The sequence below is a fragment of the Brienomyrus brachyistius genome, chromosome 1 (assembly GCF_023856365.1).
Source record: "Brienomyrus brachyistius isolate T26 chromosome 1, BBRACH_0.4, whole genome shotgun sequence".
NCBI lineage: Eukaryota > Metazoa > Chordata > Actinopteri > Osteoglossiformes > Mormyridae > Brienomyrus > Brienomyrus brachyistius.
The window spans coordinates 55,288,785-55,315,569 of record NC_064533.1 but is presented as its reverse complement, the minus strand read 5'-3'; the positions used below and the strand labels follow the sequence as shown (position 1 = coordinate 55,315,569).

The window sequence follows — 26,785 nt, the reverse complement described above, 5'->3', positions numbered from 1 at the left end:
TGCTTTTGTTGAACGATAAATAGTATATACAGATAAACACGTAGGGTACAATCACAGCGTTCATTTAGGTTACTTTTCATAAACCTGTGTACATGTCAACAAATACATCCACATGGAGATGATTCAGAGAGTTGCTGTTAAATCATTAGATTACCTGCATGTATTGTCAGCAGATCAAAAGTTTTAAAGAATGTGACAGACAGATAAAGGTGAGATTCTGTAAATAACATCCATCCATCCATTTTCCAAACCGCTTATCCTACTGCGTCGTGGGGGATCCGGAGCCTATCCCAGAAGCAATGGGCACGATGCAGGGAACAACCCAGGATGGGGGGCCAGCCAATCGCAGGGCACTCACACATGCACACCTACGGACAATTTATCAATTCCAATTAGCCTCAGCATGTTTTTGGACTGTGGGGGGAAACCGGAGTACCCGGAGGAAACCCCACAACGACATGGGGAGAACATGCAAACTCCACACACATGTAACCCAGGCAGAGACTCGAACCTGGGTCCCAGAGGTGTGAGGCAACTGTGCTAACCACTGCACCTCTGTAAATAACAGCAACATTAAAAAACAAAGTGCTCCACTGGTTGTGTAGCCAGTAAACCCCAGACTGTGAGCAGGCTCACCCATTCCGGCAGCACAGAACCTCTCTGGAGTAAGGTGTGCGTCCTGCAGCTTCTTCCCCATGTCCGCTGACTGACTCACTCCCTCCACTCTCACTCACTCACATTGTCGTTTAACCCCACCGGGGCTCAGGGTTAGCTCACGTCACCTCAGCAGTCCTCAGCCATAAATCCATGGTCGCAGTGACATCACGGGCCAGACCGAGGGCTGATGTTTCCTTCAGTCTGTTTTTTCCACTCATATTTTTTACGGGTTCTTCCATGAGCAGCCCAAAGGGGGCATTTCATTTGTATTTGACTCCTAACTCCACGCATGTCCTGTAAAATCAGAACAGTATAACAGATGGCATAAATCCCTCAGCAGAACGTGATGTCATCAGGAGGGGTGGGTGGCTGAAATGAGGCGTGTCACGCGGACGGCTCCCGTGGGCTTGGCCTGATCAATCCCTGGGTCAACCAGGGGTCCTGAGAGCCTAGGTGGCTGGGGAAAAAAACATTTTGCAGCACAAAATCTAGAAGCTTCTCTCAGGGCCCCAAGTGAGTAAAAGTGCCAAGGAAGCTTACTGTAGGTTTAGGGTCTGACTCAAAGGTACAATGGAGGATACCTACCAGAGATAGAGCAGGAAAAACACAATCTTTGAACCTACAGTTCTCATGGTCAACTTAGCATGCTTAGAAAGAGCTTGACTCGCATAAATAATCGGACCAGTACCAGACAAAAAGCCTCATTCTTGTTTGCTACTCAGGATATAAGCAGCTCTGGAACCAGGTTAAATGATGTTCCCTAAAACTTCAATACACTCAGTTTCAGAATCATATTCATACAGAAGTGTATGGAGTTAAACCTGGAGAGATTTTATTTGACAGCTCCATCTGACACGTCATTCTCCAGTGCAGATGTTTTTAATCGCATTGGTACCATAAAGCTGCTGACAGCGATCAGATTCAGGGGACCCAGCGTGAAACGGGTAAGGCAACCTTACTACAAATTTTTGCATGTCAGAAATCTCTCATGTATCATCGATCAACCGCTTATTCCTTTAGTGTTTGCCTGTGGTATGTGACACAGGCAACCACATTAATCATTCTGGATGTACTTTTCATTTCAGCTCATAATATTTGTGCTAACAAAGCAGGGATAGCATACCATAGCAATTTAACTCAGCACTGTCATTAGGTTAACCGACTGAGCTGTGAGCGTCAAACAAGTGGCAGATAAACATCATCGATAGTGCTTATACTTCTGGAGTGTTTGTCAACCCAGAAAAGGTCAGGGCTCACTGGAGACTGAGGAACACAGTCTTAACTGTTCATCCTGCAGTCAAAGGCAGCACCATCACCTACCTGCCCTCCAGATTGAGACTCAAATCTTAAAATGCCCCCCCCCCCCCTTTGAGTCTGGTTCCACTCAAGGGTTTTTTTCTTTCTGGGGTGTATTTCCTTGCCTCTGTTGCCTCTGACTTGCTCACTGGGGGCTTTGGGCAGGTATAATGTAAAGTGCTTTGAGACAATGTAATGTGATAAAGCGCTATACAAATAAGATTGAATTGAATTAAAAAGTATGGTCGCCACTGAGGTGTGGATGAAAACAGCACAATAAAGGGGCCCCGAGCATCTCCTCTTGGGGGGGGGGGGCAGTCACACGCAGCACTGATGGGCACTAACTTGGGTGATTTGGGGTTTATAGCACATGCTGGTGCATTTACACAAGCATTTTATTTAGCTGGCAGAGGCTCATGACCCTGGTCATTTATAGCAGCCCACAATCGACAAGGGCACACACACATATGCATACCTATGGGATAAGTGGTCACTTCAATTCACATCAGCATGGTTCTGGACTGTGTGGGGCGGGGGGACTCCACTGAGATAATATGCAAACATCACGCACGAAGCCATGGCTAAGACTCAAACCCTGGTTGCAGAGGAGTAAAGCAAGAGTGCTAAGCAGTGTACCAGCACACCACCCCCTAAAGCTAAATTCAAAAGATGAATCTAAATACAGGCAGAAATTGTAAATGGCAATCCTGCTATGGAGTCTGGGATGGGAAATTTCTGTTCAGTAGCAATACTAATAAGGTTTCACAAAACTTTCAATAAATCAAAATCACAGCTGCCATGAAAAAGCAACCGGGCATCACACGAGGAGGAAGAGAAGGAGCCACGAAGATGCAGATGTAACAGGCCACCCTCAGAGTTTCGAGAAATTATGTCCTGGGTCGTGGTACTCAGTACTTCAAAAAGTCACCTTCACAAGATACTTGCTGCAGGAAGAAACATTTCTAATATCCTACGACCCTGGCCAGGAAAAGTTGATGTTCAGTTAAACAGACAGCCTCATCTGGGTGGAGGCAGGTGAAGCTCTTCACTGCTCACCCATTTGCAGTTCTCTTTTTCTATTGGTTTCTGAAAGCAGCCACACACGCTTCATAATGTTTCACCAGCTTGCATTTGTTTCTTTGTGCTAAAATCGCATCCATTATGCATGGTGGCCCAGGGCTGCTGTATCCACAAGCCCTTTGGCCCACTGTCGCATAAGTGAATTATGCTGCTGTGCTCAGCAGTGAAAAATGAACATCCACTTCTCTGAGGACAGGGGGCACAAGGGTACGATGTCAGCTGGAATGACCCCTGAAAGAGTGGCTGCAAACCTCTGTAGGGTGAGAGGAACCATGTAGTTTAAAAAACATCATCAGACCGTGTGCTGCTCGGTCTCTTCACAGCCCTCACGCAAGCCGGTTCTTTTCCCCTCTTTCTAAATGCAGCTTGCACATGGAGACAGGCTGTCTGCACGGCTGGGGATCTCAAGCTGGGCTCATCGGGCATAGGTCGCAGGAGAACGCAGGCCTGAAACCCGAACGGCCAGGGGACGGAAAAGGTGCGTGGTAAAGACACGGCGGCTATTTTAAGAACGACACCACTGGATTATTTTCTTCCTGTGACTCCTGTGTCCTCCAGCCTTTCCGTAACATCGGTCACCTACTCATCAGGATATTCACAGCAAACACAAAGTCAGCAAACTGGGAAGGGGGATTTAAGAAAAAAGTTTTACATCTTACATGGCATTAAGAGAATTAAGAGCCACCAGTATGTTGAATTCACACATAGAAGATTCTGGGGTGTGTGTGAGGGAGCAGTTACTTCCAAGCCACCTGATAGTCAGAGAGGTGAGGAAGAGGGGAGGTGGGGGACCGAACACAAGGCAGACAAACACGAGGCACGTTGCCGGATTATGGTGCTTGAGAAAACAGCCTGTTGGGCTAATTGTGCCAGAATTAGGGACACTGAACTGTTGTCATCTCAGTTCTTTGAGCATTTCTCTGGGGAGCATCTGAGAAGGAAATTTTCAAATTACACGCTGTTACGATGGAATTTTAATAGCATTATGGGATGTCCATTCCTGGGTTCTTTTTGAAGCTGGAAGCAGTGGGACACCCTTGAAAATGATTAAATCAATAGCAGCACAAGCTCTTCAGTGAAGCTGAGAGGCCCCCCCAGTCCCAGATACCAAAAACCAACCCACACTGGATTCCAGTATGTGTTCGTCCAAATACAACTCCACAAAGACACCACATGTATTCCTTTTCTTCAAGAACAAAATACTTGTGATACAGTGAAAAGTCAGTGGGGTGTGCGAATGAGCCTCAAAGACCCACAGAAAAATAAAGGATGGAAGTTTAAACCACACCATTAACAAGTTAGCTTCCACTTCAGGGCTCGTCCCATGAGAGGTCGGTCAATATTGACATCATTGGACCAAGAGGATGTTATTCATCTTTAGCCACCATGACAGAATGTGTGGAACCATATGAAACCAAGTGAGTAGTTGGGTCAACCCTGCAGGATTTCTGAAAAGAGCATCCCGCTGACACAACCTGAAGAGCTCCGGTGAAGCACGGGAAGCAGCTTCACATGAGGAGGACAGGCAGCCTCTGGAGGCTTCTCACTGCCTTACGTGACACATAAGCCCTCTAATAGAGCAAAGCCAGACAATGAGCATTATCTGGGCTCGTGGGAACACAAACCGAGGTCGAGGATCCACCCACCGGTGCAAGATGCTCAGAATAACTGTGTTTGAGTTGAGATAATTTAATGGGAGGCAGTGAAACACTACTTTAAAACACTTTAAACATCTAATTTTGCTTTCAAGAGGCCTTCTTTTTGGAAATTAAACAGAACAGCCAACTGCAAAGTAGGATGCCACTGAGATTTATTGTGGGTGACCAGCAGGAGGTCCAGGGGTATGAAGTTATACCCTCAAGAAATGTCCTCCACATATAATAATTGAACTTTTTCTAATAGGAATATAATGATAATCTTGGTAATATTATCTATAAAATATGACTACATGAACATCAGTGTAAACTGATATCTGGAACTGTGGAACTTCCCAGAACAAAAGGTATTCCTGCCGTTCAATGACTCCAGGATGGGTTCTCCATCTCCACATATATTACCGGACGTTTCCACAGTTTGTATTGGAACCCGCTGGGATTTATGGAATCGAGAGAAGCAGGCAGATGGCTAAGCCCCCTGTAACTCTCGTGTATGTACACAACTTTCAGGTTCCATATTTCCTTCACCCCCGCAGAGTCTGAAGAGTCCGGGTTAAGCCCCACATGAAAAATATCAACGTTAGCAGGAAGAGAGGCATTGCAGAGGGATATTTATTAGGATAGCTGTCAGTGACCATAAAGTGAAGCTTAGCAGCTCAGGCTTCTGAGCAGAAGCAGCCTGTCGATCCGCTTATAGCAGCCTAAAGTGGAGGGCTCGTCAGCTTCTGAAACACCTGATCAGTGGGGTGCAGTCAAGCAGTTTGATGTGTCCCCTGTGATCCGCAATACAAACCCCCACGACACTGCACAATGGCGGGTGCAGAGTACCGCGTTCCTGCAACACAAGCCGGCCGCACAGGCAGGCAGAAAAACAGAAGGACAGAAAGTAAAAACACCCACTCATTATCAGCAAGAAGCCTCCAGAAGCCATGTAATCATGTTTTCCACAGTGTACTGGGAGGCTGCTCTCCGTCGCTGTTGCCAAACAATGACCATACCACCAAGGCACGGTGGACCCAGAAAAAAATGACGATGTCAGTACAGACCAACACGGCTCCTGTTGTTCAGGGACGCCTTGAGACAGCAGTTCACACCAGTCAGGCACATATGGGTTGGACTTTGGAACTCCACCCAACACTGCCACACAAGATGGCAAATCCAATTAATCCTGAAGTCCCACCCAGACTGCTCGACATGACAATTTTCCAGGTGCTAAGGTACTCTTTATGACTGCTTTTGGAAACAAATCGGATGATGACTTAGTTCTTGATAACTGCAGAGCTAAACAAACTCTAATTTCCGTTGTTGTACTGACCTGAGAAGACACCGGCCCCCTGTGTTTGGCATCATTACTTCCCCTACCCCTCCTTTAGATGATCGCTCACAGAAATGAAGGTAAGCAGTTGTGAAACCACAAGCAGAAGCGGGTGACAGATGGCGCACGTTATTCCACTGACCTACGAAACGCTTCGAGAGGAACAGGCCCGCGTGGTGTGATATCCCCCCACAGCTTGCAGTTCGTCCTTGACCAGTGGTGCCACTGCTCAATCTGTCCTCTGTGCCTGGGCAGCGACAGTAACGGGCACTCAGGGTGTCACTGGAGCGAAGGCGGGCAAACAGCAGCGTCAGTGACACCATTTGTGCCTTGGCATTCAAACCAGGGTTGGATCATACAGGGGGAGATGCTGGCCCTATGTCACAGGCAGAAGCTGCTGCGAAAGGTAATGGGACCAGCTGACAGCCTCCTGATGAATCATATGATGCGGCTATTCTGCTAATACTAATCGTAACCAAAAGCAGGAATGGCTGGTATTTGCCTCAAATCCCACACACATTGATAACAGGGATGCAAAAAAACCAGAGAGGAAAATTAGTTTTTTGCATACCACCCTTCTCACTCAGCGGGACAGCCAGGCCTCCAGCAGATGTAGATGTAGGGGTGAGCAGGACCACATGGACCATTTGCCGAAGAATAAAATGTCCAGGAGAGAGATCCCAAGCCTCATTTTCAGGTTCAGTGGCCTGCTGGGCTCCTGGAACACAGCCTGCCTGCCACAAACACCACCTTAACCACCGAGAGCAGTTAATGAGACCCAACAAGGTACATAACATTCAGCAGAGTTGCTCCAAACGAGGTCGGGCCAGTTCCCACAGACCAGTGACTGCACATAATTGAGTCCTTCGGCACCAGGATATTCAATAAACAGAAGCGATAACCATCACTATGTGTAATTGTTAACAGCTAAAGGCATGTTGTGCTTAACAGCACACCCAGCACGGGCACACAGCGAGTGTTGCAGGGATCCCTGTTTATTCTTAGGCCACAGGGGGCCCAACACTGACTTGAAGGGGAAATGTTTCCTTCTTTTGTTATCCAACAGGATTATCAGATTTATAGAGCAACCCCACAAGTGGAGTAGCTTGTATCTGCATCTGGTGTACTGGTTCTTGATGGTCTAACCCTAGCTGGATCCAGATGGTGCAGAACTGGGTCTGTGGATTGTCAGGGCTGACTGAACCACCCCATGAACCTGTACATGGGCCGGTCTGCCTGTTTCCCATCGCCTGCCAGTTGATAATGCAGGTCTGTGACAATCAAAGGTGAAAGAGAAGCAGAGATTTCCCCCCCCCCCTTCACCTGGTGGGAAAATCACAAGGGCTCAATGGTCAGTGACAAGCTCGGATACCAGTAGGATGTTTTTTGCTGCATAGTTCCCCTCATGGATCATAGGAATGACAGTTAATATTAGAATCATGCTGGACCTTCTAATGCTGCATCACCTACGCTGGACCAGCTCTCGCTGGCATCTCTCAGATCATGCTGATCCTTCAAGGAGCCAATGGCCCTGGTCTTTGTAGTATCCTCCTCCCCCTCAAGTCTTCCTGAAAAACATCTCCACCCAGACGACAATCTACTTCTCCATGAGGCCCAGTCCTAAGCCACACCACTCAAACACCTTTGAGAACAACTGACTGGAGCTTCTCACCCAGCAGGACCCAGCAAAAAGAGGAGCCTTTTTCTGAGCACAAGCTGGCGACGGAGGAGACCGGAGTTGTGCTCAGGAAAGTGTGGTTCTTTACTCCACTCTTTCTGTCATCAAGCTCTGCAGCAACTGGCAGAACAACTGGAGTGAACAGAGGAAGGAAACCAGCATAGGAGCCAGTGATTAGGCAGAAAGGAGGTACCAAGGAGCCAGAGGACATTACAGGGGCTAGTGATGCGCATCGTGAGCGAAGCTGCAGCCACAGCATTGCCGATCAAGGGCAACATGACTAGACTAGGGTTTCCTGGCACAGACAGACAGGCATACGGCGCTGCCAAATGCCTCTGTGCCATGCTGGCGTTAAAATAAACACAGAACCTGGAGGAGTTTTCAAGCAGAAAACTCTGTAGGTCTTTTCTCATCAGGGCTGAACCCGCTGAGGAAGTCTCGATGTGTATGCAAACCCCCATCCAACCGAATCCCCCTCAATGCCCCATCAAGGGTTTAAAGCACCCGTGAGCTGAAGGCAGAGGAGGTAAACATACAGGGTTTAAATAAAGATTCCTCTCGTGTAAGATGTGTGCAGCTCCAGGCCTCAGGGTGGAGTGCCAGATCTTCATGATTAAATCAGAAGTCCTTCATGAGATTGGGGTAACTTTCCAAACTGCCCCTTAGGAATTGTCCCTCATCCCCGACCTGCCCTCGATCATGAGGTGCCCTCATTAGTAGAGTTCTTGTTAGGAGCAAAGAGAGGCATGCGGATGAACTGATCATCATCTGCATGAATTATTAAACCACAGTGATGCACTGACCAGGGCTCTGTGCCGGCTTTGATTATGTTTGAATAAAAGCTCATTCTGCTGGGGTCTCTTCCTTGAACAGCCCATTCATTCCACCATCACTCTCCCCGACAGTGTCTGCCTTTTGCAACCTGACCACCAGCCTGGCCATCCCAGAGTGTCTAGCCTATCAACTCTGATTTGGCTTGGGGGCTAGGCCCTCTGGAGGGTGCTGGGCAGGACCTGTGGTAGAGTGCAACCTAAAGACGACTTTATAGGCACCATAGGCAGAGAACAGGCCAAAGAGCCGAAGCAAAAATTAAAATACACAACTGCATCTGGGTGTTTAAGGATTTTCATGTATTTATTATTTTTCCAGAAATATATCAATCATGACTCCATGATGACACTACCTAGTGGGGAAACCGTAAGGTAGTTAGGAGTAAAAGCCTCATGCAACCCAGAATCCCCACTCTCTGGAGATCATCGCATGGCATTACCTCTTGTGAGAACCATCGTCTCTCCAGCATTCAAAGAGAGGGCTTCGCTTTCCAACACTGTCTACTGCACACCAAAGTTCATGCGCATCTGTGGCAAGATCAAGCTTCCTGAAGCTACCTGGGACTCTTCTCCTCTTCTTCCTTCAGCCTCTTCCTCAGGTGCTCGCCAATAGCGGACAGTGGATTCGCTCTGAAGGCGGGGTTCTTCAGCATCTCGCTGAACCCGGAGCTTTCTGTCTCCCTGGACACAGAAAGATCACTGATGTAAGCAACATGTCTATAGGAACAGGTACAAATATCCTTGAACTTCATGAAGGTGACAGTGACTGGATTAGGATGGGGGGGGGGGGGGGCTCTGAACATCACATCAAGCACAGCAAACAACAAAAGAAAAATGTTACTCCCGATTTTACTGGTGAAGATGAGCCAGAACGCTTTGCAGCAGACAGGGGCCAGATTGAGTTCTTACAGAAGCTTCCGCTTTTGCACCGACTTCATCTGTCCGTAATCAGTTGGTTCGGGCTTCTTCTTCACAGGCCTGGAATGGGGGGAGAGGCATGAGTCACATGAACCATGCAGGAAGACAGGACAAGCATCCAGGCAGCAGAAGACCTCTGTAGGCGCCAGTCCCGCTGCAGGAAAGCATACCTGGCGCATGGCGAGCAGCAGTAGGTAGGAGCTGGCCGGCACATGCGTGGAAGAGATGCGGAAATGGAAACGCCAACGATGGCCAAGTGACCTCAACGTGACCCTGATGTCTGAGATCGGTGGCCCGGAGATTAAAATGCATCTGTGATGGACAACTGTGAGCTCGCAATGGAGGACCAATTACGCTCCAAATGCATGCGGACGCGTCTGACACGTGGGCCTGGCTAGCTCCTCTAACCAGACATTCTTGCCGTGATGGGAGTCAGATGGTGGATGGTTGTTGAGCACCAACTGCTCCACACGCGATTATTAAATATCCCATGGGGAGTCTATGCGAGGAGGGCTGGCAGGCATAACGGAGACAAGGACAACGGGCGGCGGGCAGCCCGGAAAGGAGGCCAGCAGTGCCGATTATGCTACGGTGGAGGAAAACACGACAGAAGCACGGAAGGATGGGCTTTCTAAGGTAACATGGGACCAAACTCAAATGAGTTGCAACCCAGTCATCAGGGAAAGAGCCACATCATAAAGCACATTGTAGGGAGGTGCGGCACCGTTTTGCTTGCAGCTGGTGAAGCTGGACCACTCATTTCCGTAGCTGTATAACGTGAGCGAGACGGGGGAGCTCAGCCATGTAGAAGACAGCTGCAGAAATTCCATGGGTCATTTCCTGTTGGAAGTGAGTGCATCACCCCGGAAGCGCGGCTTATCTGTTGTGCAGCAGGAGTGAGAAACACAGGACAGCATCTCCGCAGCTCGAGAAGGGAGGTCCTCAGCAGGAAGCCCTCAGCAGGAAGCCTGCAAGGTTGCAGTCTTCGCAGCACTGCTCACAAAAGCCCTGAGTTTTGTTGTCTGCACCACTTTCAAAGGCATTTTCACAGATGCCTGGTAATATGATCACCTTAACCCAAAAGGACCCACAAGCTGCAGCCCCCTGTGACACTCCAACCACCCCACACCAGACATTCAGCGCATGGCCTTTCACAGAACAAATGGATGTAGGACAAACTCAGTAACAGGCCAAGGGACAGCCACCTGCCCAGTGCTTTTAAAATTAACCCAGCGATTACATTTTTGCCATGAAACTTTCAAGTGGTCCCATTAACAAGCTGCCACTGGCTTTGGGGGTGCATTTTAACCAGAGGGGAGTCGAGATCATGATCTGAGGACATGGCTGAATTTTCCAAGCATCCTCACAGTGAAGCCCTTAAGTATTCCAAAATTAAGTCACCCTAATTGAGCTGACAATGAACAGCAAGACAGAAATCACACTCTTCAACCTTTATGTTAAATCACATACGGTAAGATGAGCAATAATGACCTCGGAATGATTTAAATCAATACTTAAACCAATAACTGAACCACAATTATTTAGAAAGGGGTAAGGATTAGGCCTAGGGCTGGGCAATATAGACAATATATACACTTACTGCCAATGGTGCCAACCCTGGGATTTGAACCAACAACCTTCCAATCACAGACACAGAGTCCTAACCTGCTAAGGCACACATCACTTAGTAAATGTTAACTAAGAAATAAATTGGGGAAAAGCCCCTGTTTATATGGCAAGGCTCCCAGGGGAGGACTTGATTGAGACCATCACAGAGGAGGGCTGGTAGACAGCTAGCAACAGACAGAAAAATAAAGAAAAAAAGTGCACAACAGGGAAAAAAAAGCAATAACTGAATGAAAGAAACAAAACAAAAAAAAAAACAAAAAAAAACGAACCCAGAAGCAGGAAGTAAGCAAAGGAGCAGGCGAACAGAAAGTACTCACATGCTAGCCTTCCTGCAGGGAGGGCGCTGGCTGGTGGAAACCAGCTGGGAGAGCTCAGGTAGGGCGTCAGCAAGCAACTGCATGTCCCCCACCACAGGTGTGGCCCTCCGCCGCGTCAGTGCCACCTGCTGCTCCTTTGCTAGTTTAATGGCGCTAATTTCTGCAGGATAGCAGTTAGGGCTTATCTAGTGAACACTTTTACATGGATTACGACTGTACAGGCTGGCTTGTGTATAACAATATAACACGTTACATTGAAATAAGTGCAGATCAATCCACGCAGAGACTAATTTTCCATTTAGAGTATACAGCTGGATATTTATTGATTTTTTTTAAAAGAAATTTAAATTGGCTCAGTGTTCACTGGCAACACTTTAGTCGAAGTACTGTGAACCTCTGCATGTGCATGATCCATGGATCAAAAGCAAGCACTCAATGTGGACACAAGAGCAGTGCTAACCATGACAGCATGCAGAGACAGCATGATTATGTGCCCCAATCTCTCCACTAGGGGGTGCTGCAGTACTTACTGCTAAGCCATCGTTCCCGCCTCTCCTTAATCCTCTGCTTCTTGGACTGCAGCTTCTTCTCTGACGAGCCTGCGGCGGGACATCAGTGCGTGTTAGTCAGAATGGACTGCGATATGGTGGGGGACATAAGGGGCACTGGACAGAGAGCTTCATGTTGGGTGAGGGGGGTCCAGAAAATGACCAGACAGAGGAAGGATTATATCAACACGCCACCAGGGCAGCAATGGACAGATGGAATCCCACACCCAGCATGGCCCACCTTGCGCCAACCCAACACCCCAACACAGTGACCTCTAACAGGCACGGTGATGAAAGGCAGATGTAACCCAGCAAAATGTGAGACGTTTGGCACTTTTAGTTTTTTGATTGCATTCACAGATCTTTGTGGGGACCTGAAAAATGGAGGAAATACCCCTAATAACTGGTTTTTACTACATTGTGGGGAACATTTGGTCTGTCACTCACACACACACACACACACACACACACACACACACACACACACACACACACACACACACACACACACACACACACACACACACACACACACACACACACACACACACACACACAATCCATGTGTTCATATCTTTATGGGGACCTAATGACAACCCTATCCTTAACCACAAGTAACTAAATACAAGAGTTGGCATTTTTTTGTTTTACAAAACATTTGGCAATTTTAGTTTTAATTTTTTAATTGCATTCAAAGATTTTTATAAAATTGAGGCTAATCTCATGGGGACCGGAAAAAATGTCCCCACAAGGTAAAAATATTACAGGTTTTTAACAAATTGAGGGGAGATCTGGTCCCCGCAATGTACTAATTACAAAGAAACACGCACACAAGCCAGCTGTCACTTTGCTTTCCATGCCAACATCCTATTATGGCCCAGGTTCTGATCCCAAAAGCCCCAAAACACACACACACAAACAAACACGTGCAAATAAGTTACAGCCCCACCCCCCCACACACAAATGGCTGGGCTTGGGTCCAGCAGGTGGACAACATCTGCACATCACCCAACACCACCACATTTCACTTTCCACTGGGCTGCACAGAGTTCGCCATAAATCAACCACAGAACTTTCTTGAAGCTTCATAAGTGCATTCATTACACAAATTGACTTGCACATAATCTAATTCATAGCTAATTACGTCGAGGTCGTGTGCGTGCGGATGGCAGACACCGACAGATTCCTGACGCTAATTAAAAGTACAGGAAATGGGAGAGAGGGAGCAGTAGCATCAAACTGCAGTGCAAAGAGGGGGAGAATGGAAAGAGAATGTTCTCCATGGAAGAAGAGTGTGGCCTATCGATGGGGCCTACTCCTGCCACTATGCCCATGTTGGACACCAAGGGGGGGTGGGGTGCTGATGAGCAGGATGCACCAAGGAACCCTCCATAGAGCTACAGTGACCGAAGTACTGCTTCACCGTCCATCTCCAAGATAATCAGAAGAACTTCCGGGATCAGCAAGGAACACCATTCTTCCCTATCCTCCCACCCATCAGCGATCCTCCCACGGTCCCAGGCCTGCTTTGGGGGCCATCTGCACCCCACCACAGAGCTCCGTGGAGACAGGACACCACAGGACGGAGGAATTAGGTGGCTCCAATGAGATACAGAGGACGTTGCGATTGTCTCCCTGAAGCTTCCTCTGCCCCGCTCCAAGACCAGCCCATCTCATGTACTCCGCAGACACAGCATCGGTAGTCAGGGGTAATGTGATGTTATAGCTGACAGAGCATCGGTAGTCAGGGGTAATGTGATGTTATAGCTGACAGAGCATCGGTAGTCAGGGGTAATGTGATGTTATAGCTGACAGAGCATCGGTAGTCAGGGGTAATGTGATGTTATAGCTGACAGAGCATCGGTAGTCAGGGGTAATGTGATGTTATAGCTGACAGAGCATCGGTAGTCAGGGGTAATGTGATGTTATAGCTGACAGAGCATCGGTAGTCAGGGGTAATGTGATGTTATAGCTGACAGAGCATCGGTAGTCAGGGGTAATGTGATGTTATAGCTGACAGAGCATCGGTAGTCAGGGGTAATGTGATGTTATAGCTGACAGAGCATCGGTAGTCAGGGGTAATGTGATGTTATAGCTGACAGAGCATCGGTAGTCAGGGGTAATGTGATGTTATAGCTGACAGAGCATCGGTAGTCAGGGGTAATGTGATGTTATAGCTGACAGAGCATCGGTAGTCAGGGGTAATGTGTTGGTATACTTGGCAGACTAACAGTAATCAAAGTAACGCAATATTATACCTCACAGATTATCATAGTCAGAGGCAATGCAATGTTATAGCTCACAGAGCCCTTTTAACAAAGAGACAAATTGCAAGTCAGCAGCTGTCAGAAGCCAAGCTGAGCTGAGCTTCATCATTTATGATATGGAGGTGGGGGGGGGGACTGCAGCTCCCCCAGGAGAAGCTGCACCACATGCTCGATGGCTCTGCCAGGCATTTACTCATCACAATGGTACGGACTGCGTCTGCACCCTAAACGCCAAACAGCAGAAGCCTCAGCGATGACTCATCACGCAGCAGCAACCTGGGGGACACCGGAAATATGAGGAAACCTACCACAGACCAACAAAGCTCCGCAGCACTCTGTCACTAAGGTCACCGCTCAGGCCTTTAGAGGGCGCTCTTCAGCTGTAACTGAAATCACAACGTTTCTACTGAGGAAAGAATCCCCCCATTAGCAGAGTAAATACTTAAAAGCCCTCATAGGGTCCCCTTTGTCCTGGTTGTTGGTACAATTTCAAATCATCATGTAAACCCAAATTACATGCTACAAAATGATGGGAAGTGTGCAGAAACTAAGACAATACTTAAAAGCAAAAGCTAACTAAAACGGGGGGCAAGCCGTGAATGATTTCCTCCCGAAACCAGCTGACGAGACGTGCCCCAAGTGTGCACGCAGGTAAATAAGTCATGTGGTAGAACGGAGACATCACTGAAATGAGAAGTCGTGCTGCTTGACCACTTCCCTGGGACCAAGATGGAAGGGGGTGTTTTTGGGTTATTTTAGTCCCAGATCGCACTCAGTCAGGAGTACATAGGAAATCGGCATGCCGCTAAACTGTAATCACATGTGAACACATCAGAGACAAGGCAGCAGCAGTGCAGGCTTGGCAGCGTGGCCCCTGTTTCGGGGGGTGGGATCGTATATGTGCCATAACGACGTGTTTCAGATGGAGGGACGCCAAGTCATGGCCAGGCCAGCCAACGAGGTCCACTTAAAACTGAAACGTGCAAGCTTTGATAGAACACCCCCCAATTAAAACCCCCCACCCTCCTTGCCTCACACGGCAGAAACACCCCCTCACAGATTAAATAAGCTGGCACCCAGGCAGGAATGTGACCTTCTCACTTCCAGTACGACGCCAACCCGCCTTTCGCTACCCCACTCATTGTGATTGGCAGCTGGCAGAGCACATACCCCATGCCTATTTGCTGCCCTTGTGAAGTGATCATGCCAGGAAGTAGTCATCTCAAGGTCAGCTGCGCACAAGCTAGGGAGATCAGCCAAGGTCACACTAAAAATCAAGCAGGTGAACCAGATTTGTGGAAGGCCAGGCTTGAGGAGGCCAGGGGGCGGGGCACTGTGAAAATGGGAGGGGCATGTCAGAAGCTGGAAAACAACAGGGAATGTTGGGCGGGGGATGGGGGCTGTGGCTGCCGCCCCCCCCCTCACTGTCCAGGATACGTTGTGCGGGAAGCAGATACAGCCAGAATGTCTCAGAGCACTACTGCCTGTCTGACTCGATTCCCCTTTATCTCATGCGGCGCCACACCAATACCCACACAGACGTGTACCACATAACATTTTCCTAAGTTTCCTAAGTTATCTGAAAATGCAGTTTTGCCCATCTTCAGCTCACAAAAAGCATGATTGCCCACCAGCAAGCAACAGTGTGACCTTGATCTAGATCTAAGCCCGGTGGTCCACCATCCAACCCCATTTACGGGCAGGGTCGACCCACAGCAGGTTTCCAGCTCAATCATGTCCAGCTAGGCCAACTTGAGCACTCACCTCCAAGAGAGGAGCCGCTGTTATTCCCACACCGGGCAGCCACAGTGACGTCTCTCAGGCCAGTTATCATTGTGCTCAGAAAAAAAAAATAAACATGATTCCGGAAATGAGGAAGGGAGGCATCGAAAAAAAACAGATGGCAAAAGCTAACATCAAACAGGTTCAGACAGCACCGTCTGAAAACAACCATGTGTGCGCCACTATTCCAGTACCCCAGGAAGGCAACATCATTGTTTTGAAAAGAGAGATTAAAGGACAAAGGTCAGGCACCAGGGGCAGTTCCTGTGAGGTCAATACACTTCGTCATAGTCTTAGGCCTCGCGAAATCATTTTTATTTAGTTATCGTCTCGTTTTAGTCTGAAAATAAAGGTCGTTGACAATAACTATGACGAAAACTGTTAACGAAACACTGAAGACTGGTATTGCAAATGATTATTATACTGCACAGGTCAGTTGCTTGAATCAAAGCTTGAGGAATCGAGACAATCTGAACAAATGAGTTACATATTTGTAAAAACTGAAAAAAATGTAACTGCAAAGCATTGCATAAATAACTTATCGGTTTTCAAAATTGTCTTTTGCTTCTTGATGCTGGTAATCCAGTGTAAGTAATACTTGGAGGACAAAGTCAAATGCATCTGGCCCCCTAGCAAAACAGTTGGTTCCATTCTGTCCCCCCCACCCCCCCCCCCCCCCCCCCCCCAAGTTGAAATGGTCTAGAACCTCCATTGTCAGTCACCTTTGGATCAAGGATCCAAAGTGAAAGGCTGAAGGTTCCAGCCAGATGACGAGACACAGCACACTAATTAAAATGCAGCCAATTAGAGCGCCTTGGGTGCTGATTGTCTGCTCAGTTTGAAACATTCAGCAGGAGGAGGGGGGGGGTATGGGAGGTATTCACACACAGATCCCAGGTGTACCGCAGCAGTTAGGATGAGCAAACACACGAAAAATCCCGCTCAGTACACCAAGAAAATTCCTGTCTCATCAGAATTGCCCGATTTGGTAGCTCTCCAAAATCTCCCAAACCTCTCTCGGAACTCGCTGTTACCCCCCAGTGGTGTCTGCTTTAGTGCTGCACAATTCTGAAAGAACATGTGAATCGCGATTCTACAGCTTACAATTGAGGCCACAATTCACCGTAGCTATTTTTTTCTTGAATTTTCTTTATTGCACCCATTAAACTGCAAAAGCAAACACAACAAAACATAACTGTGCCGAACATATGACTGATCCTGGACTGGCATACCAACTTTTCACAAAAGAAAGAAAATGCTCAATTGGCCATTCAAGTATGGTAACCAAAACAACCATACCAAAAGTTCCAGCACCAAAAGTGCAAGTGGGGTCCTTTTTGGTACTTTGGTAGACTTTTGGGGTGAAACTTGAAACACTTTCTTTGTCGAAGGGTTGTGCAAATAGCCTGCCTCTGAAACGGAATATAACCGACGTCTTGAAAAAAAAAATTGTGAACTCAGAAAACAACGTTAAACAAGGCAAATAATAATAATAATAATAATAATAATAATAATAACTGGTAATTGCAAGCAGTGACTGAAGGGTCCAAAATGTAGGAAGATCATCTAGGTTGTACAAACAATACAGGAGTAATGTTGGAGAACTGGAGGACTGACTGTCACCAATTGTCAGACTTATTAAATAGTGAAACAGAACTAAACAGTCCTGTAACAGGATGGAGATTTTTGAGTCTAGGCCTAACAGGTCAGCAAATGTTGGACAGAATGTAGAACCCTCTGGTGGACTGCCTGAGCCCGACTGAATGTCTGGTTTGGATTAGATGGATTAGATGACTAGCTAGAAATAGGCACCTTCCTACCTAATGTGGCAAGTCTAGATCTTACAAGTTAAGGTTTGTTTATACTGGCTGTGTGAACTTTGTCTTCCATATTCAGAACAACATTGCTCTGTTGGGGGACTGCTCAAAATAACAGCAGTACAATCATGCTTTGTCCTTTTGTAGGCTGTTAATTTAGACAGGAGAAGGTCTGGAAGTATTGAGTAGCATTTATGAAATGGAGCACTGACTCCACCTGCTGGCCAATTTATAAAAAAAAATTAAAATACTGGTTTGTGCACTGTCTAACTTATGAAGTCTGATCATTTTTTATGAGTCAAATGGCAGTAAAATGAAAGTTAATTAAAAATATGGACTCATTTGAAGGGAACAGTGAGAAGTCTTTGAAGGTTTTATGAAAAATAAGGACATTTCAGCTGAATTAGCTAAGGTGGTTTATAGGCACAGTGGCCTTAGCACCCCTGTTTGACCGATCAGCACCAAACTTGGAGGGTCTGTCTGGAGTCCAGTACTGCAAGTACAGTGCCAAATTTGCTGAAGATTGGCTGAAGCGTGCCTGAGATATAACTGCCTGGTTGAAATGGGCATGGAACCGGTGTAGCTTGGGTGTGGCTGGCCAAATCAACTGTACTGTATAAGCAGGGGAAGCTTTTTTTGATGTGTCATCCATAAGGACAGTGTCCTGATTCACCTGCTACCAGAATTATCTAGGTGGGATGGAAATTGTAGGAGTAAGAAATATGTCATTAAACATCACGAGGAAATGTAAATGACTGTCATTGGAGAGTACATACAGTCAGGTCCATAAATATTGGGACATCGACACAATTCTAATCTTTTTGACTCTATACACCACCACAATGGATTTGAAGTGAAACGAACAAGATGTGCTTTAACTGCAGACTTTCAGCTTTAATTTGAGGGTACTTACATACAAATCAGGTGAACGGTGTAGGAATTACAGCAGTTTGTATATCTGCCACCCACTTTTTAAGGGACCAAAAGTAATGGGACAATTGGCTGCTCAGCTGTTCCATGGCCAAGTGTGTCATTCCCTCATTATCTAATTTACAAGGAGCAGATAAAAGGTCTAGAGTTCATTTCAAGTGTGCTATTTGCATTTGGAATCCGTTGCTGTCAACTCTCAATATGAGATGCAAAGACCTATCACTATCAGTGAAGCAAGCCGTCATTAGGCTGAAAAATAAAAACAAACCCATCAGAGAGATAGCAAATACATTAGGTGTAGCCAAATCAACTGTTTGGAACATTCTTAAAAAGAAAGATCGCACCGGTGAGCTCAGCAACACCAAAAGAGTTGCAAGACCACGGAAAGCAACTGTGGTGGATGACCGAAGAAATCTTTCCCTGGTGAAGAAAAACCCCTTCAGAACAGTTGGCCAGATCAAGAACACTCTCCAGGAAGTAGGTGTGTCAAGGTCAACAATAAAGAGAAGACTTCACCAGAGTGAATACAGAAGGTTCAACTAAAGATGTAAACCATTGGTGAGCCTCAAAAACAGGAAGGCCAGATTAGAGTTTGCCAAACAACATATAAAAAAGCCTTTACAGTTCTGGAACAACATCCTATGGACAGATGAGACAAAGATCAACTTGTACCAGAGTGATGGGAAGAGAAGAGTATGGAGAAGGAAAGGAACTGCTCACGATCCAAAACATACCACATCATCAGTGAAGTATGGTGGTGGTAGTGTCATGGCGTGGGCATGTATGGCTGCCACTGGAACTGGTTCCCTTGTATTTATTGATGATTTGCCTGCTGACAAAAGCAGCAGGATGAATTCTGAAGTGTTTCGGGCAATATTATCTGCTCATATTCAGCCAAATGCTTCAGAACTCATTGGACGGTGCTTCATAGTGCAGATGGACAATGACCTGAAGCATACTGCGAAAGCAACCAAAGAGTTTAAGACAAAGAAGTGGAATATTATGCAATGGCCAAGTCAATCACCTGACCTGAATCCGATTGAGTGTGTATTTCACTTGCTAAAGACAAAACTGAAGGGGAAATGCCCCAAGAACAAGCAGAAACAGAAGACAGTTGCAGTAGAGGCCTGGCAGAGCATCACTAGGGATGTAACCCAGCGTTTGATGATGCCTGTGCATTCCGGACTTCAGGCTGTAATTGACTGCAAAGGATTTGCAACCAAGTATTAAAAAGTGAAAGTTTGATTTATGATTGTTAATTAGTTCCATTACTTTTGGTCCCTTAAAAAGTGGGTGGCAGATATACAAACTGCTGTAATTCCTACACCATTCACCTGATTTGTATGTAAATACCCTCAAATTAAAGCTGAAAGTCTGCAGTTAAAGCACATCTTGTTCATTCCATTTCAAATCCATTGAGGTGGTGTATAGAGCCAAAAAGATTAGAATTGTGTCGATGTCTCAATATTTATGGACCTGACTGTATATCTTGATTTGGCATGACTCATAGAACTTGCAGTACAAAGGATTTTAACCCGTAATATGTTACTGGAACAGAAATGAGAAAAATGTCGGTTGCACTGGTTTCGCAGATTTAGACACACATTACATTGCTGTAGCGCCCCCTATTGACTGATCAGCATCAAATTTAGAGGGCCCTTCCCCAATACTGTCCAACAGTATATATTCAAGACGAGGATTCAAGGTGAGGATTGGCCAAAGCACACACGAAATATAGCTGTCTAATTGAAATGGGCATGGCACAGGTATGGTCTGGGTGTGGCTGGTGGCCAAACCTTACAGAAAGTTTAAGATTTTGTAATAACTATTTATAAAGACTGTCTGTGATTCGAATGGTTTATAAATGGGTGAAAATCCTAGGACGTGTGTGGAAAAACCTTATTTTCAGACTTATATGAAACAGGCAAAAAAGTGGTATATGTTGTTTGATTTGGCATAACACATTAAATTGGAATGGCAATAAATTTCAACTCTACGCTTGACAGGTCTGGAGAAATAAGCAGAAATGCAAAAACACGCGATGTTGGTTTTAATATCGCAAATCGGCCAGACCTATAATATACTACAGCCTTTTTTCGAATTCAGTACAAAATACCCCGACTTGCGCTGTGATGTCATTCAGTGCCGATTTTGTGCTCTAAACTGCCCTCCCGCCACGGATTACAGAAGGGTTTGGCTGCAGTACGTGCACTCTCAGCTACTTGCACGCTCTTGTACAAGGGAAATATATCCGTGTAATCGCTTCATGATTGTGATATGAAATAATATTCCAAATAATTATTCTACAATTCATTAAAGATGTCAATTCCGGGATAGTGGACGCTCGTTAGTTGACTGTTAATCATTAACGATAAGAAAAAATGTACTATTTAGAATCCATGCGTGTCCGTTACTAAAATACCTATATAAAAGTGCTTTATTTGATTTAAGCATATCAGAAATGTATTTGTGTAATGAGGGAGGGTGTGGCCTAAGGAGACCAACACCCTATATCAAGGTGCACATAATCATCAGGCAGCTTCTTTTCCCTAGGTAAAATGGGCCAAAAAAAAGAGATTTGACTGACTGTGAAGTCAAAACTTTTAAAAAGTGTTTCAGAGGGATGCAGAACTCTCCAAATTGCTAAGATATTGGGGCGTGATCATAGAACTATCAAGCAAATAGTCAACAGGGTCGCAAGAATCGTGTTGAGAAAAAAAGACACAAATTAACTGCCACAGGTTTGAGAAAAATCAAACGTAAAGCAACCAGGAACCCGTTATCCTCTAGAGCTGTCATATCCCAGACCTGCAACCTACCTGTACTGCCTACAAGTACTAGGTGTTCAGTGCTCAGGGACATAGCTAAGGTAAGGAAAGCTGAAACCCAACCACCACGGAACAACACACAAACTAAAATGTCAAAACTGGACCAAGGACTATCTGAAGACAGATTTTTCAAAGGTTTTATGGACCAATGAGATGACAGTGACACTTGATGGAACAGATGGATGGGCCCATGACTAGATCAGTAATGGGCACAGAGCTCCACTTCGACTCAGACGCCAGCAAGGTGGAGGTGGGGTACTGGTATGGGCTGGTATTACTAAAGATGAGCTAGTTGGACCTTCTCAGGTTGAAGATGGACGCAAATTCAACACCCTAACCTACTGCCAGTTTTTAGAAGACACTTTCTTAAAGCAGTGGTACAGGAAGTCTGCATCTTTCACGAAGACCATGATTTTTATGCAGGACAATGCTCCACCACATGCATCAAAGTACTCTACTGCGTACTTAAAGATGACAGAATAATGACCTTAAAGACGACAGAATAATGACATGGCCCCTTTCCTCACCTGACCTAAACCCTACTGAGAACTTGTGGGCCTTTCTTAAACAGGAGATTTACAGGGAAGGAAAACAGTACAGCTCTCTGAACAGTGTCTGGGAGGCAGTGGTTGCTGCTGCACAAAAAGTTGATCGGCAACAGATCAAGAAACTAACAGATTCCATGAATGGAAGGATTACTGCTATTATTAAAAAGGTGGGTGGCTATATTGGTCACTGATTTTTTTCCATGTCAGAAATGTTTATTTGGAAACTGTTTCTTTATTATTCTCACTTTAACAGAAGAAAATAAACAAGGTAGATGGGAAAAATGTAAGTTTTTGATTTAGTTGCATAATAATTCTGCACACTAATAGTTGCCTTCAGGTTTAACAACATTTTGGATTGACTGATAAGAACATAAGAACATAAGAACTATACAAACGAGAGGAGGCCATTCGGCCCATCAAGCTCGCTTGGGGAGAACTAAACTAATAGCTCAGAGTCGTTAAAATCTTATCTAGCTCTGATTTAAAGGAACCCAAGGATTCAGCTTGCACTACATTATCAGGAAGGGTATTCCATACTCTGACTACACGCTGTGTAAAGAAGTGCTTCCTTAAATCCAGCTTGAAGTGTTCTCCCGCTAATTTCCACCTATGGCCACGAGTTCGTGTATTTAAACTAATGCTGAAGTAACTATTTGGTTGAACAGCATCCAAACCTGTTAGAATCTTATATACCTGGATCATGTCCCCCCTCAGTCTCCTTTGCTTGAGACTGAACAGATTTAGCTCAAGTAACCGTTCCTCGTATGACATTCCTCCAAGACCAGGAATCATTTTTGTGGCCCTACGCTGCACCTTGTCTAAGACCACAATGTCCTTTTTAAGATATGGTGACCAAACCTGCACACAATATTCTAGGTGAGGTCTCACCAAGGAATTGTATAATCTTAGCATTACCTCCCTTGACTTAAACTCCACACACCTGGAGATATACCCCAACATCCTATTGGCCTTTTTTATTGCTTCCCCACACTGGCGAGAATGGGACATGGAAGCATCAACATACACACCAAGGTCTTTCTCATGATCAGCTACCTTTATTTCAGTGACACCCATGAAATACCTGTACTTTATATTTCTGCTCCCTAGATGGAGTACCTTACATTTATCGATGTTAAATTTCATCTGCCAGGTATCGGCCCAGTCACTAATTAAATCAAGATCCCGCTGTAGCTGCTGAGCCACTAATTCAGTATCTGCTACACCACCCACCTTGGTGTCATCTGCAAATTTCACCAGTTTACTGTATATATTGGTATCCATATCATGTAAATTAGGAACAATAGTGGTCCTAAAATCGAATCCTGCGGTACCCCACTATGAACGCAAGCCCACTTTGACATTGTGCCTCTTATAACTACTCGCTGTTTCCTATCTGTTAACCAGTTATCAATCCAGGTCGCTACGGTACCTAAAGTACCTGTCGCTTTGAGTTTAAGTAGGAGCCTCTTGTGGGGGACAACATCAAAAGCCTTTTGGAAATCTAAGTAGATGACATCATAGGCCTTCTTATCATCAACTTCCTGAGTAGCTTCCTCAAAAAACTCCAACAGATTTGTTAAACAGGATCTACCTCTCCTAAATCCATGCTGGCTATCCCGCAAAATGTTATTAGAGTCCAGGTAATCTACCATTTTCTCTTTGATTATAGCCTCCATAACTTTACCAGTTATACAAGTTAGACTGATTGGCCTATAGTTAGACAAATTACTTCTATCCCCTTTTTTAAAAATAGGCGTTATGAAGGCGTGCTTCCAATCAGAAGGTACCACACCTTCAGATAAGGATTTTTGAAACGGTAAAGTTAAGGGTCGGCAAATAATATCCCTCATCTCTTTTAACACTATAGGTAAGATGCCATCAGGACCCTGTGATTTATTTATTTTGAGCTTAGCTAGGCTTTGCAAAACATCTGCTTCAGTTATATATATATATTAGCTATAGACAATGCTGGATAGGTAATAACTGGTAAATTACTAAGGTCCTCAACAGTGAATACCCATGCAAAACTATCATTGAACTCATTTACTATATCAATGTCGTTTACTATTATAAGACCCTTACTATCCTGCAGATTAGTAATTTCAGGTTTTAGAGCTCTTTTAGAGTTAAAATACTGGAAGAAACTTTTAACGTCATCCTTAGCTTCCAATGCAATCATCCTTTCGACATTTCTTTTAGCTCGTCTAATATTTTTTAACTCAGTCTGTAGACTTAGATATTCCTGCTTAATTCTGTCATCGTCAGTTATTTTCCATTGCTGGAACAAAGCCCTTTTCCTCCTTACTTTATGCTTTATTTCCCTAGTAAACCACCTAGGTTGCAATTTCCTAGATTTATTCTTGCTGGAAACAGGTATGAAGTCCTCTTGCACTTGCAATAATGTGCTTTAAAAAAATTCCCAGGCCTCTTCAACAGTTTTGTTATTTAACTCCATCCAGTTCACAGTTTCTAGTTTTAGTCTCATACACTTAAAGTCAGCCTTCCTAACATTATATATTTTTGATTTGGACTTAGCTCTTCGAACACTAAACCTCAAATTTGACCATGTTATGATCGCTACTGTCTAATTTACCAATCCTGTCCTGGTTATTAGAGAGAACAAGATCAAGAATGGCATCTCCCCTGGTAGGGGTGTTAAAAAACTGAGTAAAAAAACAATCCTGTACTAATTCCACCAACTCCAGTTCATTTTCTGAAGAGCCAGTGACAATGTCCCACTGCATTCCTGGTAGATTAAAATCACCCATAACTACCACATCATTTTTATTGCTCATAGTCCTAATATTACTGTATAACAATCTGCTTTCCTCAGCAGCTATATTAGGTGTTCTGTAACAAACACCGACAATTAGGCTATTTGAGTTTTTAGCATCTAATTTTACCCATATTGCTTCCGTAGTTTTATTTACATCAGTAAATTCCCTTGCCTGCAAGTTTTCCTTTACATATACTGCAACACCACCTCCCTTTTTTCCTATACGATCCTTACGGAACAACGTGTAACCATCCATATTATATTCTTGTCCATCCTTTTCACTCAACCACGTTTCAGTTATTCCTATAATATCATAAGAGTCCGATGAGATAAAAGCCTCTAAATCATGAATTTTATTCCTAATACTTCTGATGGCACTGTATTTGTTTAATATTAAAATTAATCCCAAAAATACAACTTGCCTAATAACTGTGCACATAGTGTATAAACTCATCTTCTAAAGCAGTAGCATTTAATCTGTAATTATGGTCTTTTTGGGCAAGAAACATTTGTCATGAAGGCCAGGGCAAGGTACAGCCAACCTGAGCCACTAAACGGAGAATTACCAAAGCATACCCCACTGCAGCCAGCTGGCCAAAATTCTGTGTCACGTGACAGCAACTATTGTCAAAACGTTTTTGAAATGTACTGAATTAATTTGATTTGACAGTGAGGTATTTATTACATGCAATGTTGATACAACTAATACGCTACTTAAATATATATCGAACTATTATATATCTTCTGGACTTTGGCTTCAATAAATTTTCTCTACCTGGACCTCTTTAAATTTTAGCTGAATACCCCTGCTTTACAACGTAATAATTCTCTTACATACATATAAATGTCTGTGTAGACTTGTCTCGAACTGAAAATCTCACTCCAGCTAAAGTTGGCAACCCTGCGGTAAGCGTCTGCAGACACATCCCCACTGAGACATTTCTGTGCAACCTGGTCTCAACAGATACCTGTGTGACTCGAAGCGTCTGCTGGTTTCTGCTCAATCGTCAGTGTCTGGGCCAGAGCTTCTGAGCTGATTTGAGTCCCGGCGAAAACAGCAGACGGAAAAGCATCCAGCATCTAAAAAAGCATTTAAAGGCGCATTAAACCCCCCACGACTTATGGATAAATAGTCACGACGTAATGTTTCCACTCCTCTGCTCCTCAATAGTCCCCGTGTCCCGCTAGTCAGTGGTACCTTCATTCCGCCTCCTGGTTCAGGCTTGGGGCTGCCGGCCGCACTCCTATTGCTGCCGTACAGTGGACACTTAAGTACGTCCCCTTCGGCCGCTGTGGGCGCTTTTTCCAAGTCCGGCGCTGCAGACACTTTGTCCCCATGGTTAAATTTTACCGCCCTTTGGTGGAGCTTTTGCCGGACGCGTTTTATCTTTCCCACCATTCTGGGTTTTATAGGAAACAGCGCTGAACCGCTAACAACACCAACGTGCACTGTTCGGGTGTTACACAAAAGACGCACCGGTTGGCACTTAGGATCACTCTTATCAGTTCCGATGCATTTACACGTTATATCCAGCAGATGTCTAATTCGCTTTTACGTAAGCGTCGCCCGCAATTGAACGTACGCGTTTTTATTTAGAAAAAGGGACGAGTTTAGGTCAGGGTGAAGAGGTGCACCAGGAGAAATCATTCACACTGTATTGTTCACTTAAGTGAGAACTGACTGGGAGATGGACACCTGTGTCGGCAGCTAATAAGTGAAGATTCTAAGTGATCATTTGTCCATCCTGCAATAATTTCTGAGGTTTGAATGAAGGTATGTTCAGGCGCAAGTTTATTGTTTTGGGAGGGGTACTCGAATGACTTTGAGCCCCCCACCACCACCACCACCACACACAGTGTAGTGGGGAGCCACTTTACAAGACCATAGCAAGATTCAGTTATTGGTGGGAAGGA

General features: G+C 45.2%; 2 protein-coding genes across 3 annotated transcripts in view; both read right to left on the bottom strand.

The window, feature by feature from the left end:
- Positions 1 to 8,653, bottom strand: part of LOC125745643 (double-stranded RNA-specific editase 1-like) — a 32,829-nt gene extending 24,176 nt beyond the window's left edge. Inside the window, exon 1 of one of the 2 annotated variants that reach the window (XM_049018681.1) lies at positions 6,146 to 8,653. In XM_049018681.1, coding sequence (XP_048874638.1) covers positions 6,146 to 6,326 — 181 coding nt within the window. In that variant the 5' untranslated portion in view covers positions 6,327 to 8,653. Of the gene's footprint in view, positions 1 to 636; positions 2,233 to 6,145 lie in introns of those variants that run through there. The other variant, XM_049018715.1, reaches the window with a different exon arrangement.
- Positions 8,654 to 8,790: 137 nt separating this feature from the next.
- Positions 8,791 to 26,364, bottom strand: slx9 (SLX9 ribosome biogenesis factor). The gene is made up of 6 exons (XM_049018864.1): positions 26,070 to 26,364; positions 25,840 to 25,951; positions 11,906 to 11,974; positions 11,376 to 11,535; positions 9,421 to 9,489; positions 8,791 to 9,192 (listed from the first exon to the last, which is right to left on the bottom strand). The coding sequence occupies exons 1-6, from the start codon at positions 26,268 to 26,270 to the stop codon at positions 9,066 to 9,068; spliced, it is 738 nt and encodes a 245-aa protein (XP_048874821.1). The 5' UTR covers positions 26,271 to 26,364; the 3' UTR covers positions 8,791 to 9,065.
- Between the last annotated feature and the right edge of the window lie 421 nt (positions 26,365 to 26,785).

Coding starts and splice junctions, on each gene's coding strand:
- slx9 (XM_049018864.1), bottom strand. CDS start 26,270: ATGGTGGGAAAGATAAAACGCGTCCGGCAAAAGCTCCACCAAAGGGCG. Junction 11,536..11,905: donor GCGGGAACGATGGCTTAGCA/GTAAGTACTGCA, acceptor GCTATCCTGCAG/AAATTAGCGCCATTAAACTA. Junction 9,193..9,420: donor GTGCAAAAGCGGAAGCTTCT/GTAAGAACTCAA, acceptor TTCTGTGTCCAG/GGAGACAGAAAGCTCCGGGT.